Source organism: Carettochelys insculpta, chromosome 3, assembly GCF_033958435.1.
Source record: "Carettochelys insculpta isolate YL-2023 chromosome 3, ASM3395843v1, whole genome shotgun sequence".
Classification (NCBI taxonomy): Eukaryota; Metazoa; Chordata; order Testudines; family Carettochelyidae; genus Carettochelys; species Carettochelys insculpta.
In genome coordinates, this window is record NC_134139.1 from 55,033,423 (window position 1) to 55,055,170 (window position 21,748).

The following is a 21,748-nucleotide window of genomic DNA, read 5'->3' on the forward strand; positions in this document are numbered from 1 at the left end:
TCTTGGATGTGAGGAGGGGCGCTAGCCTTCTATATAGACAGGACCAAGTCCTTCCGGAAAACGGATAGACTCCTAGTCTCTCTCGCTCCCAGATCAAAAGGAGAAGGTCTCTGTTCGCAAAGAATCTCGAAGCACATCGTATTCTGCATAAAAATGTGCTACGAACTCAAAAAGACTCCTTTACTGGGTACGCCCGGGGCTCATTCCATTAGGGCGGTGGTGGCATCAACAGCCTTTTTCAAGGGCGTTGCGCTAAAAGACTTTTGCAGAGGCGCGACCTAGTCATCCTACGACACCTTCGCCAAACATTACACCCTTCACAGGGTATTCCAAGAGGATACCCGTCTCTCGACAGCGGTCCTCTCGGGGACAAGCTGCACATAATCCGATTACCCACCTCTTATCTTGGGTTACTGCTGGGTAGTCACCTAATGTGGAGCACCCACGGGGACCCTCGAAGAAGAAAGAAAGGTTACTCACTGTAGTAACGGTGGTTCTTCGAGATGTGTCCCCGTGGGTGCTCCACTACCCGCCCATCCTCCCCGCTTCGGATCTCTGTTTAGTGTTTTGCAGGAGCATCCGAGGCGGTTGGTCAAGGAACTGGCGGGGCCCGGATCGCGCACGTGGCCAGGAGCGCGCAAGGGAGCGGCGCTCACCGGCGCATGCGCGGTCCGGCAGAAACTGCTTGGAAGATCTGATCTGCAGCACTGGGCGAGCCCGACACCTAATGTGGAGCACCCACGGGGACACATCTCGAAGAACCACCGTTACTACGGTGAGTAACCTTTCTTTATTGATTGTTAAAATGTTGGCCACTCCTTTGGCATTGATGCAGTTGTCTATTGAAAATAAGTAGATGCAATAGCAGTGGGTTTTATGGTAATTTAGAGGCATAGGTTTTCTTTGAATTTTATAAAATATGTGACTTCAGTGGGCTGATTTTAAAATTAATTTAGCAAAACTTGACAGCCATTTGGAAGAAACTAACATGCCTGTAATAAGTATAAAAATACGTGCATCTCTCTCTTCAGCATTTGTAGGTGTAGCAGTATCAGCTGATAATTTTTAGTGAAGTTGGTCATCAGGATGACCTATAAATGAAAAGTAGTTACAGTATGTGTATGTATTTTTGGTGCGTTGGGTATTTGTGTATGCTATAAGAGAGTTCTGCTAATACTATTGTGACAGGTTTAATAAAAGTTGGCTGTCCTTATTGTAGGATCACCAACTTACTTACTGTAGAAAACAGAATACTCTGCCCTGGTCCTGCTCCCCATTCAGTCTATCCCCCTCCTTCTGTTGCTCACTCACTAGTTTGCACTGGGCTGGGCAGGGGTTCCGGGGTAGGGAGGGCACATTCTGGGGCGGGGCCAAAAATTTATATTTTGGAGTGTGGAAGGAGGCTCTGGGCTGGAGTAGGAGAGTGGGTGGTGGGTATAGGCTCAAGGGTAGAGCCAGAAATGAGTGGTTCAGGTGTGTGTTTGTGGGTGGGGCACTTCTGGCTGGGGCAAGAGTTGAGGTGAAGGCCCTTATGTAGGACTGGTGATGAAGGTTTTGAGGTGTAGGAGGGAGTTCTAGGCTGGAGCCTATGGGTTTCAGGTGCGGACTTTGGGACGGAGTTTTATGCAAGAGTGGGCTCAGGACAAGTTAAGGATTTGACATGGGGATGGTGGTTCAGTGATGCAAGCTCCAGGCAATGCTTGCTTAAGGTGGCTTCATTTCCATCCTGCTTCTTAGAGGAGGTGCAGCCATGTGGCTCCCAGAGGCACCCTCCCCTGCACATTTTCTGGCCAATGGGAACCGAAGAGCTAGTGCTTGGGGTGGGGATAGTATATGGCATTCCCGTGGCTGTGCCTCTGCCTAGGAGCCAGAGGGAAATCCTAGCTGCTTTCTGGAGCGGTACAGAGCCAGGGCAGGCAGGGAGTCTGCCTTTAGTCCTGCTGTGCTGCTGACTGAACTTCTAACACTTCCACCAGGATCCCTTTTTAACTGGGCATTCTGGTTGAAAACCAGCCACCTGGCCATTCTACCTTATTGATGAGAAATAATTCCTAACGTGTTCTACAGAACTATCACACTTCAGTAGGTTTCACTGGAGTAAAAAGGTATGCTGACTTTTCTCTCAGATATCGAAACTTCCAATAAAACGTGTTCCTAAGAACAGACAGTGCACAGGGCAGGTAGTAAGTTCAACATGGGTTCTAGTCTTACTTTGTCATAGATTTCTTGTTCACTATGGGAAAATCACTTGCCTTTCTACATCTGTTTGAGGAAATTTAGTCTCGTACTTGGTTCTTTCCAAAGAACTCTCAAAGCAAAATATTTGGTGTTTATTGTTTACTTTTATTTACATTATTTAGTCACTAAAAATATTCAAAGCCTAAAGGAGTTTTAAAATATTTTATTTAAGTGGGTCATTTATCGTTCAATATGAGTGTAATATTGTGCCATTGACTTAAAGCTAATTGAGGAAAATAAAACCTATTCTTTTCCTTGTACAATTTCAGAACCTTCCAACTCTTAATTATTTGTGGGGCCTGTAAATAGCAGAGTGACTTAAATATGAAGTAGAGATGCTTGAGTTTATTGCATGAAGATCATTCCAAATTGAACCAGTTTCTGTGAAATAGATATTTTCAAGTAAATGTCTTCTCTAGTAATCATGATACATGTTTCTGTGCGATCACTCTTCAGCGTTCCCTCTCCTCCTGGGAAACCTGAAACGAATAGTGAAAAAATTATTTCACTTGCAAACAAGTAAGAAAATGTTGGATCAAAACAGTATTTTGAATGATACAGTATGGATTATTTTTCAAAGGAGATGTTTGATATATAAATACCTTTCTTGGATAGAATGTCAAAGTTGTACTAATACCTATGTAATATTGAAATTGAAATATTCCTACAACATTTTAACTTTGTCCACTAGCACACTTAATTGCAATAAAGTTTTCCATTATATATCTTTTCAGTAAATTGGATTTTTTAATTTAATTGGGAAGGGGTATTACATGTCTTTGAAATAAACAACCTGTATTAAACCACACCTTTGCTGTAAACTGTTAAACCCATTTAATTTGAATAAAAATTAGGCAGTACCTGTTTGCTGCCAGAATTTTAGAGAGGCTCATGTGAGTGCACTGGCAGAAGCTGTTGGATAAGCATCTGGACTCGAGTTTGAAGTGCTAAACCAGCTTTTGACAGCAAAAGCCTCTTTTTGTAGATGAAGATGAAATATTTTCATATATTTCGTGTTAGATCAGTCTCAGATGATCATCCAGCACATATTGTTCATTTTAAGAGCACTTTTTCACTGCAGATTTGAGAAAAAACAAAAGGTACGAATGTGAGATTTCTAAATATAGCTGCAGTGCTTGATGCAAGGTTTAAGAATCTGCATTGCCTTCTAATATTTGAAGGACAAAGAGTGGAACATGCTTTCAGAGTCTTAAGAGCAACACTTTGATGCAGAACCTGAACTACTAAGGAAGAAAATCAAGCTTGTTCTGGTGCCATCTGACTCAGATGCTGAAAATGAACACGCTTCGGTCTACGTTACTTTGGATTATTATCAAGCAGAGCCCTGTAACAGCACAGGCACATGACCTCTGGAATGGTGGTTGAAGTGTGAAAACATTTTGCGATACTGGCTACAACAATGCCATGTAAACATGTATTTTCACTTTCAGGTGACTTCAACAAGAAGTTGGCAGCATTATTTCCTGCAAATATAAATAAACTTTTTTTTTGTCCAGGTGGACAAGAAATAGGACTTGAGTGGACTTGTGGGCTCTCTAGACTTATGTTGTTTTAATTGGGGAATTGAAAAATACTATTTCATTTGTTTTTATAGCACAAATATTTGCAGTAAAAATAGAGTGAGCAGGGTACACTTTGTATTCTGTGTTTGTAATTGAAACAAATATATGAAAAAGTAGAAAGCATGCAAAATATTTAAATAATGTTCTATTATTGTTTAGATTAATCACAATTTTTAATTCCGCTGATATTCATGTAGTAAGTCTAGACTTGTCTTTTTATCTTCTGTGGGCACTAAATTGTTAGTAACTTGTCAAATATAATCCAAGCAAAAATCATTGTGCACAGACAAGGGAAAGTAACACGTGTGTAAACTTCTGCAGAAGCTGATGTTTATAGCCACATATTCTAAAACAAAAGTAGTGGCATAGAATTTTACCATTATTTGAAGACTATAAATTATACTGCTTGTAAAATAGGATTGCAAACCCTTTTGTGTTTCTCATAGTCAGTTTAATTCCAGTCTCTAGGTAGAGATATTTAACAAATTGTTGCTGAAGCAAAAAGCATCAAGAAAGTATTCTTCCATCTAAGAAAAGTTGTATTCCATGAGATGAAAGAGCCAGGCAATAATAATCTCTTCTGTTGCATGAAATTAGAAACCACAGATCCTCCATACAGGACAAGTGTGTGTTTTTATTGTATAGAACCTTTGCTTGCAAAGCCACTGGTGGGAATCTCTACGAAGGAATTAAATACATGAGGCAAATGCAGAGGCTCTGGACAATTGTTTAGTACAAGTAAGAGAGAAGATGCTTTGAAGGGAGAAGTTTGAGGATTGAGTGGAAACAGGGATTTTATTTGAACAGAAAAAGAATCTGGTTCCAAGTGGTGTCAGATTGCAGGAACATGAAGAGAGAGTTTAAGTTAAAAGTCTTCAATTTCATAGCTCTCTAAATTCATAGCTCTCCATGTTATCTGTTTAACTTTCCAGGATATTAGGAGTGGGCAGAAGAATGCATTAGGAGGTAAAAAAGCTAAGACTTAATTTTATTTAAAAATATTCTATATCAGTGATGGAGAAAGAAATTTCTAACATATTGCTAACAGAGAAGAGAGAGCTGAAATATATGTTGTTGGATCAACTTCTGTTGGTGACAGATAAGCTTTCACACTTTTTCAGGTCTGGGAAACAATAACTTTTTCAGTTCTTTGCACCATTCTCTTTAGTAAGTTTAATACTACACAATCACTTTGAAATGTGTAGTACCTCCATTACCTTGTTTCCAATATCTGGGGTCCAACTACAAAACTATATGCAAAACTGATTTGGAACTCTTATCTCAAAAAGGTAGATTATGGAGGTACCAGTATAATACATTCATAAGAACATAAGAACATAAGAACATAAGAATGGCCATACTGGGTCAGACCAAAGGTCCATCAAGCCCAGCATCCCATCTGCCGACGGTGGCCAATGCCAGGCGCCCCAGAGAAGGAGAACAGAAGACAAGTGATTTATCTCCTGCCATCCATCTCCTGCCCTTGTTATGAAGGCTAGGGCACCATACTTTATCCCTGGCTAATAGCCATTTATGGACCTGACCTGCAAAAATTTATCAAGCTCTTTTTTAAACCCTAATAGAGTCCTGGCCTTCACAGCCGCCTCGGGCAAGGAGTTCCACAGGTTGACTGTGCGCTGTGTGAAGAAAAATTTCCTTTTATTAGTTTTGAACCCACTACCCATCAATTTCATTTGGTGTCCCCTAGTTCTTGTATTATGGGAAAAGGTAAATAATTTTTCTATATTCACTTTCTCCACACCATTCATGATTTTATATACCTCTATCATATCGCCCCTCAATCGCCTCTTTTCCAAACTGAAAAGTCCCAGTCTCTCTAGCCTCTCCCCATATGGGACCCTTTCCAAGCCCCTAATCATCTTAGTCGCCCTTTTCTGAACCTTTTCTAATGCCAATATATCTTTTTTGAGGTGAGGAGACCACATCTGCACGCAGTACTCGAGATGTGGGCGTACCATAGTTTTATATAGGGGAAGTATGATATCTTTTGTCTTATTATCGATCCCTTTTTTAATAATTCCTAACATCCTATTTGCCTTACTAACTGCCGCTGCACACTGCGTGGATGTCTTCAGAGAACTATCCACTATAACTCCAAGATCCCTTTCCTGATCTGTCGTAGCTAAATTTGACCCCATCATGTAGTACGTGTAATTTGGGTTATTTTTTCCACCATGCATTACCTTACACTTACCCACATTAAATTTCATTTGCCATTTTGCTGCCCAATCACTCAGTTTGCTGAGATCTTTTTGTAGTTCTTCACAATCCCTTTTGGTTTTGACTGTCCTGAACAACTTGGTGTCATCTGCAAACTTTGCCACCTCACTGCTTACCTCATTTTCCAGATCATTGATGAACAAGTTGAACAGGATCGGTCCCAGGACTGAGCCCTGGGGAACACCACTAGTTACCCCCCTCCATTGTGAAAATTTACCATTTATTCCCACCCTTTGTTTTCTGTCTTTTAACCAATTCCCGATCCATGAAAGGACCTTTCCTCCTATCCCATGACCACCTAATTTACATAAAAGCCTTTGGTGTGGGACCGTGTCAAAGGCTTTCTGGAAATCTAGGTATATTATGTCCACTGGGTGCCCCTTGTCCGCATGTTTATTAACCCCTTCAAAGAATTCTAATAGATTAGACAGACACGACTTCCCTCTGCAGAAACCATGCTGACTTTTGCCCAACAATTCGTGCTCTTCTATGTGCCTTGCAATTTTACTCTTTACTAGTGTTTCTACTAATTTGCCTGGTACTGATGTTAAACTTATCGGTCTATAATTGCCAGGATCTCCTCTAGAGCCTTTTTTAAATATTGGTGTTATATTGGCCGTCTTCCAGTCATTTGGTACCAAAGTGGATTTAAAGGATAGGTTACAAACCACTGTTAATAACTCCGCAATTTCACATTTGAGTTCTTTCAGAACCCTTGGGTGAATGCCATCTGGTCCTGGGGACTTGTTACTATTCAGCTTATCAATTAATTCCAAAACCTCCTCTAATGTCACTTCAATCTGAGTGAGTTCCTCAGATTTGTCGCCTAAAAAGGCTGGCTCAGATTTAGGAACCTCTGTAACATCTTCAGCCGTGAAGACTGAAGCAAAGAAATCATTTAATCGCTCCGCAATGGCACTGTCTTCCTTGATCGCTCCTTTTATATCTTTATCATCCAAGGGCCCCACTGCTTTTTTAGCAGGCTTCCTGCTTCTAATGTATTTAAAAAACATTTTACTATTGTTTTTTGAATTTTTGGCTAGCTGTTCCTCAAACTCTTTTTTGGCTTTTCTTACTACATTATGACAGTTAATTTGGGAGTGTTTATGTTCCTTTCTATTTTCCTCACTAGGATTTGACTTCCACTTTTTAAAAGCTGCCCTTTTCTCTCTCACTGCCTTTTTAACATGGCTGTTTAGCCATGGTGGTTCTTTGTTAGGTCTCTTACTGTGTTTTTTTATTTGGGGTATACATTTAAGTTGGGCCTCTAGTATGGTGTCTTTAAACAGTTTCCATGCAGCTTCCAGGGATTTTAGTTTAATTACTCTACCTTTTAGTTTCTGTTTAACTAGCTTCCTCATTTTAGTGTAATTCCCCTTTTTGAAATTAAATGCCAGAGTGTTTGACCGCTGCGGTGTTCTTCCCAACACAGGAATATTAAAAGTTATTATATTGTGGTCACTATTTCCAAGCGGTCCAGTAACAGTTACCTCTTGGACCAGATCCTGCGTTCCAGTCAAGACTAGATCGAGAATCGACTCTCCCCTTGTGGGTTCCTGTACTAGCTGCTCCAAGAAGCAGTCATTTAAGGCATCAAGAAATTTAATCTCTGAATCCCGTCCTGAGGTGACATGCACCCAATCAATATGGGGATAATTGAAATCTCCTATTATTACTGTGTTTTTTATTTTGATAGCCTCTCTAATCTCCCTCATCATTTCAGCATCACTATCACTGTCCTGGTTAGGTGGTCGGTAATATATTCCTAATGCCATATTCATATTAGAGGAATGAATTGTTATCCATAATGATTCTATGGAACATTTTGATTCCTTTAGGATTTTTACTTCATTTGATTCTATATTATCCTTCACATATAGTACCACTCCGCCACCCGCACGACCTGTTCTGTCTTTCCGATATAATTTATATCCCGGTATGATAGTGTCCCACTGATTGTCCTCATTCCACCATGTTTCTGAGATGCCTATTATGTCAACTTCCTCCTTTGATATGAGGTACTCCAGTTCACCCATCTTATTAGACAGACTCCTAGCACTAGTGTAAAAGCATGTTAGAAAACTACCACTATTTATATGTCCGCCTTTCACAGACGTGGTGGATTTTTTTATTCATAATTAAATTGTCACTAAATTTGCACGTGAGGGAGGGATTTATAAATCTAGAAATACCTATTTTGAAAATGATTTAGGAGGTTTGTAACAGCTTTATAGATCCTTGCCATGTAGATTTTGGAGATGACAAAATAATTACAATAGTGATTTTTTTTTTTTTTTTTTTTTTTTTGGTTCAGAGAACCCTAATATGACTAAATATCACTGTTTTAACAGGGTGCTACCATATTATGGACCCAAACTCTCAATGTTCTGAATAAAGTTATGTTTTGAGTGTTTAAATAAACATGTCGAATTTAAAATCCCAATTTTTTTGGTACATTGCCTCTTTAGAGAGAATTGCAGATTTTTGAGATTTAAAGTTTGATTCATGTTTATGCCTTAAGTCAAGGGTCAAACTGCAAGCTTATTTTCATCATCATGTGTGGTGGGAGCTCGGCCCTGCCCCTCAGCCCCCAGGCAGCTGGGAGCTTGCCCAAAGCCATGCTGACTGTGGATTAACAAGAGACCAGCTAATGCTACCAACCACCACCTAAATGGCAAAGCTCTGCATCTTTATTAATGAATCTGCTGTAAGTAAGACTATTAGTGACTTTGAAAAGTATCCCTGGCAGTCGGTCATGCATGGAGGCCAAAAGGTCAAATTTCAGCACTCCTCTTTGGAAAGGTTCCTGACCCCTGCACTAGGTTTTGCTAGTTCATTAAACTTTTTATTTATTAACTCTGTTAACAGCTTGTCTTTTTCAGTGACTGCCATTGAATAATTAATGGATGCTCCAAAATCTAAATTTTTTCCTACTTGTAATAGGACTTGGGGGTGGGATGGGGAGGAGGAAGGGGAAGAAAACCCTTTCAAATCAAAGTTTAAATTATTACTGATTCCATGGTTTAGGGAGCTTGAAACAATGGCTCTGAGAGATGAGCAGTCCCTTTTACCAGCATTGATGAACTTTTAATTTGGTCAACAATTTTAAACCTCACTATTTATTGTTTCACTGCTTATCTTTTTAGTAACGTGTCCAGTTACAAAATTGTTCCCCTTTTACAGTTTTGTATACTTTTTAATAAAGAAAACTGGTCAGGTAGATGGTTGGCTAGGTTGATCTTTGATCCTACTTCCCACAATTCCCTGCCTATTATACTTGTTTTTTGCATTCAATGTTACTTCATATATTCTTTGTGTTGAAGATTGTGTTTTAGTCTGTACTGCATCTAGCACAATGGGGCTGATCCTAACTGGGTATTCTGTATGCTGTGGTAATACAAAAACATCAAATGTTTTCAGGAAAGCTGTAGTGCAGATCTGTTTCTAAATTCTCATTTTTCAAAGTGTATGTTAAAGGAGTCACAGTTGATAAACTACTGGATCTTACTGCATACTCAGTTGCAGTTTGGGGACAAATTAGTTTTAAGTAAAGGCTCTTTGTGCCAGATATGATACAGGTAATCTGAGACTTAGTATTTTTTTTTAACAGACTTAAGTCATTTTTTTGGCTTTGTTTGCATCAGTAACTTTATATATAATCAGAATACTGTACTTGTTGTTTGTAAAGGATTCCAAAACTAGCATAGTGGCCTCACAAATAGGCAATTATAAGCTCAAAACTTTGTCCTCTTGTTTGGCAGGTGTTTAAGTTTTATAATACTTACATCTGCTTACTAGAAATATTTCTTTTGGTGTACTGTCATTCTATTTTAATTTTTTTAATGAAGCAGTATCCTACGGTAGGCAGTAGCCTCTACTAAGGCTAAGAAAATGACTTATTTTGGGTTAAAACCAATCAGTTGCATGAGATAGGAAATGTGAGTGTGATATTGACACTGACAGTGGTGATTTTTGGATTGTTCATTTTTCATATAATCTGGTTGGGTTTGTATCCCTAGAAAATGTTGTAACATACAAAATATTAAATCAGACATTTTTCCTTTAAATTTATTCCATAGATATTTATATTGCTGTTATCATGGTTTTTTGCTCTTTTTGGTATGATGTTTATACAAAACTGTTACGACTATTAGGCTACGGTTATGACACTACTTTCCTTGTACTCTCCCATCCATTGTCATGTTGTATACTCAGTCTCTGCCTTGGAGAGTTTACAATATTTTTTTGTTTTGTATATTGCAGCATAGTGCAGTGTTGTGCCAATTCATGACAAGTGTTCAGATGTTGTGGTGATACAAATAGTTGTGCTGTTATGAAAAGGCATTGTCTTTCTTCAGTGCTATGTTAGTGAAGAGGTGTCTGCTTTGAATACACTGGAAACAATCTTTGTGTGACCACTATTGTGATTAGCTAGTGAAGCGCTTCTACTAACACAGATTGTTGTTCAAACTCTTCACCTCTCTGCACTTACCTGTACCACTGAGTGGTCATGTTTGCTGTGAATTGGAATGTACAGTCAGTTCCTAAGACTTAGAGAAGTATCTGAGAAATTACAGGTAAATGTAATCCTACAATCATAGAACACTAAAACTGGAAGGGACCTCAAGAGGTCATTGCATCTAGTCTCCTGCCATCATGGCAGGACCAAGAACTGTCTAGACCATGGTTCCCCAACTGACAAGCATGCCCTTCTGGGGGTGTGTGAAGAAATTCCAGGGGGAGCATGAGGCAACCTAGCCCCCCACCTGTCATTCCCCCCACCCAAAGAAAAAGCTGGCCTATGCTTCTAGCTCTCAGGTCCTGCCATTTTACGTGGGCAACCCGGTGCAGTGGCTATAAAAAGCAGGCATCTGATGAAGACCCACATGGAGCTAGCTTCCTCCTGCAAAGGGGAGTGAGTGTGGGTTTGGAAAGGGAGGGGAAGGACGAGAAGGATGGGGTTAGATGGGGGCTGGGGGTGCCTGGCTGTGAGAGAGGGGAGGGGCTTGGGCAGGGGAGCTTGAGGGGCCAGCTTGCACAGCTCATGGGGCTTCGGTGGCCCTGGTTGTGCGGGGCTCGGTCAACTTGGACGGGTGGCTCTGGTAGCACAGGGCTCAGGAGAACAGGCAGCTGGCGTGGGGCTCAGACAGATGGCTATCTGGGGCTGCTCCGGGCACCCACAAGGGCCCACAAAAAAACTCTTTGTACTTATTTTTAATTTCAAATGATATTTTTAAATTAAGGTTTTGTGTTTGTTTTAAACTGCAAATTGAATTTTTTGTTAAAAGGGGGTTGGATAATGGTAAAGAAGGCGGGGGCATGAGGGTTTCTCAAAAATCAAAAGTGGGGGGCAGCATCATGCTGTAAATTTTGGGAACCACTGGCCTAGATCATCCCCCGCAGATTCTGCCTAACCTGCTCTTAAATATCTCCAGTGATGGAGATTCCACAACCTCCCTAGGCATTTATTCCAGTGTTTAACTACCGTGGCAGTCAGGATGCTTTTCCTAATGTCCAGATTAAACCCCCCTTGCTGCAGTTGAAGCCCATTGCTCCTTCTCCTTGGCCTCTGGAGATAAGAAATTTTTTTCCTTGCTCCTTTTAACCCTCTTTTAGGTACTTGCACACTGCTATCATGTACCCTCTAAGTCTTCTGTTGTCTAAACTAAGCAAGCCCAGTTCTTTCAGTCTTCCCTCATAGCTCATGTTCTCTAGACCTTTGAGACAAGCTGTTATTTTATGTACATCAGTTATTTTTTAAAGCCACAGACAAATGGACAAATTATGACACAAAAATTAATGGATTCATTTTAGGGAGGTTTCTTTGGTATGCATCTCTCTTAAGGCTTTGAGCTTTAGATCTGAGTGCACAGCTTGTCCAAAGATGAAATACAACTTTGAGTTTAAGCAAGTTCTGGAGCAGATTTGAGTTTCCATGCTCTAAGGAAAGGAAAAGAATCTAGAAGGTGGTGGTGGTGGGGTGTTTTTTGTTTTTATTTTTTTTTTTAAAAGTAAAATTTAGGGTATAGCTTACACTTTTATTTCTTCAGGGGCTTTCCTTACCCAATCATCTAAAATCAGTTTAGTGTGATCCACAGAAGGAGCAATTTTTTTTAACTTGAAAATTTGTCCTATTGTAAGTTAAGATTAAAATTTGTAATGAACTGAACTACAAATGCTGTCTTTAAATTCTACTGTTGGGTAGAGTACTTTGTTTAACTTTTGTAAAATTGTTAGACAAAAATCACAGAAATGGAAATTAAGGACCTAATAGTGTTAATCCCTCAACAGGCACATTACTTGCATGAATAGTCCTAATGATTTCATTGGATATATTCTTGCTTAACTAAGCATGTATACACAAATATCTCCAGCACTAATAGTCAAAACTATATTTTTAATCTTCAGTAGTGTAAAATGTCATTTTGACACAGTATTTCTTCAGTGTTGTCAATTTTGTAAACCTATTTTTATACATACGAGAATGTTTTCAAAATAGAAATGTAAAATTAGGTGTCTGAGCCCATGTTTAGCTACCTAATGAAGGACTTAAACTAAAACAACAAGTCTCATTTACTTCATATAGTAAACTAGAAGAGGCTAGAACCTTGGTGAATCTTTTCAGCTTTTTTGACTTGAGGAAGTTCAGCATAAAAGATAATGGTTGTGGTTGAAGGTACAGCTGCTAATCACTTGTGTGTTTTGAATTAGTATTGATCTCTTCACTGGACTTGTCTCTTTCAGCATAGATTAAATTTTAAGTGTTAAATGAGTAGAAGAAAACCTGTAAAATCTTAAATTTTGCAAACAGGAAAAAAGAATGGGAAGAAAGTAAAGGACTTACAGTACGTAAATAAAATTGTATTTAATTGAAAAACAACTTAAATGAAATAAATTAAAAAAAAAACAAACCCTTAATTTTATCTGGATTTAGTCTCAGCCATTTAGCCCTCATCCATTCCCCATCCAGCCTCCAGAAACTAGTGCAATGGACAGATGGAGTAAAGTCAGTGGAGATGTATATATAATCTGTGTATCTTAATTAATACTGAAGACACTGCAACTTAGATTGCCTCCTTGACCTTTCCAAGAGCTTCTTATATACCCCTTTAAGAAAAAGAGTAACAAAGAGGAATCCTGTAGAATATTACAAGAGAGCATCTTCCAGGAAAAGAGAAACAGTGAAGTGCTACCCTTGGAGCACCTTCAGTAAGAGCAGGTATACATGATAGGGGAAAAGTTGAATTAAGGTATATTAATTATGTTGCTAGAGTCAACATACCTTAATATGGGCTTCTTTCCTGTCTCCACGAACAGCAATTGATGGGAGCCTGTGCTCCGGTCAGCTTCCCTTACCCCCAAGAGGGGGCAAGAGTACCACAGTCGACTGGGGCACCCTGTAAGTTTGAATTTTTTTTTTAATTGCAACCCCTCCCCGCCACTAGGTGCATTAAATTGAACACCCGAAGATCGACCTTGGCAGGGTCGATCTTTTCTGTAGTGAAGATGTATCTTAAGATAAGTCCAGTGCTTCCCAAGAGCAGCCCCACCCACACCTTTTTAAAAGAGTGAGTGACTCCTTGAGGTTAGTGTTATCAAGGACATTGCAGGTATAATAGCTGATGGATACGTATTCTTCATCTGCACCTAGCTAGTTCTGAAGTCAGTCTGGTTAAGGAGATCTGAGGACACTAGATAGTATGAATTGTCTCTCTGGTTTTTCACAATTAAAAAAAATGGAAGATTGAAACTGGGTGATTAAGTGCCATTCTCCTGTGTATTCACCTGGCACTTCCAGATGCACTGAAACTGGATTTTTTTTCTCATCTTCCTGTTGGAGGGTCCTGAAAAGAAAAACCCTAGTCCCTGCCCTCACAACGTACTGCCAGTGTGTGAAATGATTCAGAGAACTGACTGATTTTTCTTACAGCCAGTGTCTCATCTGGATCTCCTGGCAAGAGCACTTTCCATTATATATATATATTTTTTTTTTCCTCCTATTTCTTGCCCTCCTTGTAGGAGAAGGATTTTTGGAGAACATGGCCTGCAGGAAATCAATATCTGAGGGGGGGAGAAAAACATGAAAGAGAAACAGGAACACCTAAGATCAAAGGGATTCTTGAATACCAGCCAGGCTCACATTAATTCACCAGCTCTAGTGCATAGCAATGGGATTGGTAAGCCTTCAGCTATTTGGGCTAGAAATTCAGCATTATAATGTTGGAAGACTATACCAAAGATCTTCACTTCCATTTTTTTAAACATAATATGGACATTTTCAGGTAGGATAATCTTCCGTGATGTCATTTATCACAATTTGTAGTTTATCTTTTTTAGCGTGGGCTGTTGGATGGGGAAAGAGACAGTTCCCTGAGCAGCTAACTCCACATGCTGACAGTACATTTTGAAGCCAGAGATAGAGGCCTTGAAAGTTTCTGTGTTAGTAAAATGGGGATAAATAATCCAGTTGTACTAGTTTTTAAAGGCACCTTCTCAAGTGAGAAATTCCATATGAGTAATACCAATGCAGACACAGTTAATTTCTCTTTATAATAGAGGCTGCAACATGTCTTATTATGTTGGCTAACTTGATTTAATAGACATGTCCAAAGTGACAGGCAGTGCTTTAAGCCATCACTTACCATATGTGTCAACATACTCATTACACCAATATCTGAAGATTTTAATTTGCTTTTCATAGTCTCTTCCTGTACAGAAGTACTTTCAGTAAGAGATTTTGCTGTTGATAGGCTTAATGAAACCTGCAGTTAGTACAACTCTCTTTCTACAAAGATTTCATTTTATTTTTAGATGAGCAATTCTTAGAGTATTGTCTTTCTGAAGGTCTCACATACAGTCTGTGGCAGAATCTGGAATTGAATCCAGATCTCTTGAGTCCAATGTTTTCACCAAGACCACTTGTATTCTCATTTAAAAGACAGCACTTCAACAGCACTGCTCTGCTCTTATTCCAGGGGGAATTCTGCACCACTGTGCACAAGCAGAATTCATGTTCACTATAAATTTTTGCTTTTTCTCTTACTCCCCTGAAGAAAATGGATTTTGCTGGAGAGGTCCTGTAGTGATAGTTGTCTGTGGGCCAAGTGAGGAGGCCTGGAATATGTGGTGGGAAAGGGAAACTGGTTGGGGAAGATAGGACTGCTGGGGAGTCATACAGACTGATTCAGAAGTGCTAGCTGGGGCAGGAGTGCAGAAGAAAAGGGCAGATTGGGGTGGTGGTTAGTGGGGTGACAAGCATTGAGCAAGGGGCTGAATTGGGGTGGGACTGCAGGGACACATGAAAATAAGGGAAGGAAGGGTGGCTGAATGGGGTTTCCTGGACATGGGATATGGCAGGAGAGGTGGCTGGAAGTGCAGGGACATGAGATATGCCTGACTGAATGAGAGGCTAGTGGTCATACAGGGTCTTCATGGGAGAGCATTATGGTTCTTTAACAACTCCCCACATGCAACCATCCTTCTGGTTTGTTCCCAGTCTCCTTCCCAGCAATTACTGTCCTATCCCTCAGCCCTTCCATTACATGTCTTCCCCAACCCTTTGCACCTTGCCTCTGAAGGGAAATACATTTCTGTATTTTAGTTAGAGTAATTATTACTTAAAATTCTCTGACTAGTAAGGAATCAATTTTTGGAAAATCCTTTTTTTTCCTTTTCTGTATTACAGACACTTGACAGGTATTTTGAAATGAATTATCAAAAGAATTGAAATTGATGTGATTTTATTGAGTTACTTCACAAATAAGTATGCAGAATTTTCAGATATTGTATGCAGAATTTTTAATTTTTCATGCAAAAATATCAGGCATTCGCTTGCTGTCATGCTGTAGCATTGGTATTAATTCATTAAAGGAAGAGTACACTGTACTTCACTATTACCATTTTCTGCAGCTAAGAAAATCTTGTAGATTTTCGTTCTGAAGTTAAGTACCAGGTGAGCTTAACCTGAGAAGTGACTGTATCGAATCCCAAAGTAGGATGAACACACACTAGTCAACAGTGGGCTCTGACAACAGTATTTGTCCTATGTACTCCACTCTCCTTTTTTTATTTCACTTAGGTTGGAGACTAACATAATGAGACCATTTCCAAACAGGCTTTAGAATCCAAGACTTAAAGTAATTAGTACTTGGCACATTGGTTACAATTGAGTGTTCTAAATGCTGTGCTATCTAGATGTCCTAAATGTGCCTCCGGTGACTTTATAAAAACTTAATTAACTTCAGGGGAGGCCACACTGTATGCTTGTTAAAAATAGTCAGGCAGTTATTGTTACTTTCACATTCATGTTCATAGTCAGGATGTTAAAATGCTTAACTGTTTTAACTTGGGTTCTGCCACCTGTCTCGAAGCCCAGCCCTGCTGCCAGTATGGAAGACCCTCAGCAGGGCTGCTCTGACCAGTGGCAGCTGGCTGTGGCTGTATTCACTGGCGAGGGCTAGTTAACCAGTAAGCATACTGGTAAGCCTTCTGCTTACCAGTTAACCATTTAACATGTCTAGACAGTAATGTATCCATTAATTATGACAGTCAGAGAACAATTCTGATAGAGCTTATATTCGTGTTCTTGAATGTGTCAGAGAGAGAGAATTATAAATCAAAATAAGTAGTTACTCTCCAACTGAATGTATAATGGTACTTTCAATGTTTTGGGAAGTCGGTGAAATACTAATCATTAGTTTTTGGGGTTGAGTGCTAGTAACAGCTGTGTTTGTAACAAAATAGCTTGATACACCATGCTTGTATCGCTCTCTGTCAACACACAGTTGCATAAGTAGAGATTGTGCACATTTACTTATCACCCAGTTACTGAGTGCTGTGTGTTGGTTGCAAGAGTGGATGCAGTAAAAATGGCTCATGCATTTGGTGCGGACCTGCCTGCGGGGCAGTGCAGTTGCGGGCAATCTTAAATAAAGGTTCCATGTAAATAAGGCTAATGAATTAAAACAGTAAATTTTCAACAAATAACTGGAAAATAGGTAATATATCCCAACTGTACTTTATGACTGTACGTTAGCAGAGGTACTCTGGTTGTATTCTTTAAAAGAATTAGATTACTTTGATTAACATTGAAACATAGCTATGCAAATTAAGCTAACAAATTCAGTTTTCATTCTTTTAAGGTGTATGCAAATGTCTGAGGTGTCCAGGGAGAGAGTTTCTGCTGCTACTATTTACAGCATCGGTTGAATGCACTATTGAATTTGGAATTGCAAAGTGCTTTTATCCATGAGCTCACAGTTACATGCCACAGGGAAAGCAAACACTTAAAAATTGTTAATTGCCCTAATAGGGCTATTGATATTATTTTAGGCGTTTCCTTAAAAAGTTTGGTTTAAACATTTAACCCTTAAAATGTACGCTAATGGTCCACAGACTCAAAGATGGAATTCCTTAATGGAAGGAAAAAAGTCCTGTGGCACATACAGACTAATTGATATTTTTGGAGCATTAGCTTTTGTGGGCAAAGACCCACTTTCACAGATGCACATGGTCGACATTCCAGAGGCAGGTATCTCCACTACATGCATCTGACAAAGTGGGTCTTTCCCACGAAAGCTTATGCTCCACAAAATCTGTTAGTCTGTATGTGCCAGAGGACTTCTCATTGGTTTTGCGGATACAGATTAACATGGCTACCCCACTGATACTTGAATGGAGGGACACCTACTGGAAGTGCCCCACCAGAAGCTCCTTCAAGGTAAAACCTAACATTCTGTTCATATGTAGCAACTCTTGAAATACTACATGGGGGGGAAAAAAGACTAATAGTTTGGTCTTTAAATAGCATTGGGGTTCTCTCAGTTGAAATGTACTCTTGGCCAGAGGAGTAGATAAATATCATATTTTAAAATAAAAGATTAAAATCATTTTAAAAACTATATATTTTAAGTAACCTTTTAAAAACTTTGTAACTGATAACCCAAATTATGGTCTAAACTTATTGTTTATGGAAATAATTTAAATATGAAATAGGCTGCATCAATGCAATGCAAATTTTTTTGAGTTAAAAGATGATGTACTTTTAAAATCATAGGCAGAATTGCGGGAAAAACACCTGCAACTTTGGAAGTCAACTTATGGTTTATAAATATCAGTGCCATGCTCTGTATGAAGTACTGTTCCATTGTAAAGACTGAGAACAATGCTAGTATGTGCACTTTCTCAAATGGAAGTACTTTTTGTTTCTGCTGTGGAGAAAACCTTTGTCTTTACTTTTGATTTCAATTTTGTGGGTCTGGCCAGGAGGAACATTTTCTTCTCTTGGACTTGTTCACATATGTATGACTACAAAGAAGAGGGTGAAAGAGGATGAATTCTATATTAAAAACTGGAAGATCGTGAGACCAGTTTCTCCGAGATATTTAGGCAGCTGAAGATGCAGATGAGTATCTAGTAGAATTGTCAAACATCAGTGGTAGTTGAGACCCTAACCTGCTAGACATTTTGGAAGATTCCTATAACCATTTAAATATTTTCTAAAATCATTCCCATGGTAACCGGAAAGTCAACCAATTCGCTAATTACAATTGATACTTCCTGTGCTTAATAAATCAGTTAATTGTAAATGCAATACATGTTTTTGATAAACTTACCTTTCTCTTCTTCGGAATTAGGCACATTTGAAGTAATTTTGCTTTAGTAACAGAAACAGCTAAAACACTGGTTAAAAGTTGCTCAAAAACAAATACCAGTTTCCATCCAAGTGCAGTTGGACAAAAATTATTAAAACATTTAATGAATATGAATTACATCATTTGTTATTTTGACATAATAAAAATGTAAAAAATAATAACCTGATTAAATGTTAATTTATATCACTGCTTAAATATGTACAGTGAGTGTTTCATCCTGGATAGTAAAAAATGTATAGTGTATATAGTGCAAAGTGGCATGTTTTAAAATGGTTATGCTGATTAATGGATAAACCTTTCTTTAACGGAATAACTAAAAGTACAAATTTAAATCAATTATATAAACCAAGGTTTCAGCTTGCTGATTTAATGAGTGATTTTTAAATTAATATTTCTTATTGTTAATCTAAAAAAAATGGCAAGATCTGCTCTGGTAAGCAGTTGTTATTACTAGTGGTCATGAGTCCTGGTCTTTTGGTTGGGTAGTTCAGAAGAAGTAAATGAACTCTTGTTAAAAAGGCATTGCTAATTGACAGTAATTCTTACTTTTTTGTCGTTGTTACACAAAATGTTTCCAGGTCTGACACTGTGGGGAATAAAACTATTCATACAGGTGTATGTGAAGGTTTGCGTTGAAATATTTATACTGTGAAATCATGTACTCTTTATGGTAACAATATTTTTGCTTTTATTATTTTCTTTGTAAAAGGAAGCCATTCAGGATGTTGGTAGCAGCTGTGAGATGCTATTTCTAATGCTTCAGCTTGTACATCTTTACATAGCTTTGAGAGATGTTTGGGCCTCAGGCTAAAAAAGGCTCTATGACATTGTAGTAGATGGTAAACCTTACTTTTTTAACGCATCAGAATTCCTCACAGTCCAAAATTTGTGCTAGACTTTTTCCATCTTCAGACTTATGGAATATTCTAATACAAATCTTCTTCTGGAAAGAGTTGCAGTACAAATATGCACAGACTAGTGCAAAAAGATTTATTTCTTGCAGCTGGATGACTGGTATTTTGTAGTGGTATATTTTTGTCTGCATGCAGACTTTTTGGTGGCTACTGAAAAACGTTCCCTCTAACTTTTCCTTCCATGTGCAAAATAAATTTTATGTGAACTGAGGCATGTGCAGATATGCAGTGCCAGCAGAAACACATGCTGCTAGCTTTGGGCGCTGTTGGTGCTCTTCTAATCAGCTGGGCTGTATTTGAATCTCTCCTGGGTGGTCAACCTTAGTGCTCAACTTGCTGGGAACATAGCGAAGGAAAAAATGATGTTCAGTAGCCATTAAGCAGAGGGTGCCTATGTTCATTCAAAACCTCAAAGTTAACATAGTAACTAAAAAGAAATACATTGCCATTTTCCTAATAAGAGGAACTGAGACAGTCTAGTTTCCTTTTCCAAACTGGCTTAAAAATGATGTGGGAAACCTTTCTTTACTCTTCATGTTTTATAAATAAGTAGCTGAATTTTTTCTTGCATTTCTGCTTCATAGACTGCCTCTGCAGAATCACCTTTCTTCTTCTGTCTGGCCTCCTTAACCCATCCCTCCCAAGGCAGGTAGCAGTCCTTCAGAAAGCCGCTTGCAGTGTTGGATCTGCCAATGTAGCCTCTTGGTGAATTTGATTTTCTGACAAGCAGTTTTATTGTTTTTATTGCCAGACAGTGCCTGGACATTCCTAGTTAAAACAATTTGGATTCCCTTTCCCTTTCAGTAAATACAGGTTGAAACTCTCACCCAAAAACACCTATGATCTGTCAGGATATTGCTGGACCAGAGCCCCCCCCCCAGTTGCTTGGAGCTAGTCTGGCTGGTGGGCTGCTCGCACTGATAGCCACTGAAGATGTGTACCTAAAATCAATGTTGCAGCCGTCGACATTGTTCCCTGACTTCTCTGCAGAATATAGATGGGAGTACTCCTCCCGCCAATGTACACTTGAGGCTCGCAAGGAGTTCCAGGTTAGACATTGATCCTGGCATGTGCCGTTTTGCACATGTGTGAAATGGCATCTCAGAAAATTGAACCTAAGTGTTCAATCTTCCATGGCTAGTGTAAACCTGCTCTTAGTACAAAAGTTTTCCTGTTGTAAAACCTGCTGAATGTTTGTCTGGCAAGTCTAATTGTGTTGGCCTATTTTTACCATAATACAGTTCTCTTGGCTCTCACATTTTACAATCAGAAATCTTTCAGAATGATAGACAAAAGTGAAACAATTGCTCTGCTTTGGTGCTAATAATTCTACATTGATGAAAGTAACATTTTCCTTTTAGGGTACCTGAACTCACTCAATAACCTTTTTTGATTTACAGGAAGAGCTTTCATTTGCCTTAACTGTGCTTTTACTTTTTTTAAACTTAAATATCTGTTTTGTTTTCTTAATAGTGAGCAGAGTATCTGCCAAGCACGAGCTGCAGTTATGGTCTACGATGACACCAATAAGAAATGGGTGCCAGCTGGTGGTTCAACTGGATTCAGTAGAGTTCATATATATCATCATACAGGAAACAATACATTTAGAGTAGTGGGCAGGAAGATTCAAGATCATCAGGTAAGTGGACCTCCTAATACATTTTGAAAGGATACTTAGTTTTAACTATTTTAATTATTTTGTTTGAGAAATCTGTTTAGTAAAGTAATAGGACTGTCCAAAATAATAAAAATAGAAATTCAGTTTGAAATTGTCCAGGACATATTAGAAACATTTTAAATATTCAAGGACACTGGGGTCATTACTGTAAAGACAGAGAAGCAGACAGACATTCAGGGAAGGAGAACAGCATGAAGCGATTTTGTATGCAAGGCAACTTAATTCACAGTAAACTACTTAAGCGGTCATATCGCTAAAACCGAGTCTTTCTTTCAAGATACGATCTATTTCCCCCCTCCTTTCACGGTCAATGCCATCTTCCCAGTCACAAGTCTGTAATCCTGAGGGATTGTTTTTGAGTACCACTCCCTTTCCTTGACCTACACACATAAACCCTGGATAGTCTATGTAGTCTAATAGTCTACGTCAATCATCTGAATA

General features: G+C 38.9%; 1 protein-coding gene across 6 annotated transcripts in view; it reads left to right on the forward strand.

Annotated features, from left to right (window-relative positions):
* ENAH (ENAH actin regulator) overlaps window positions 1-21,748 on the forward strand; it is a 205,245-nt gene that overhangs the window by 47,697 nt on the left and 135,800 nt on the right. For all 6 annotated transcript variants that reach the window (XM_074989883.1, XM_074989884.1, XM_074989886.1 and 3 more), the window contains exon 2: window positions 21,103-21,268. In XM_074989883.1, coding sequence (XP_074845984.1) covers window positions 21,103-21,268 — 166 coding nt within the window. The remainder of the gene's footprint in view (window positions 1-21,102; window positions 21,269-21,748) is intronic.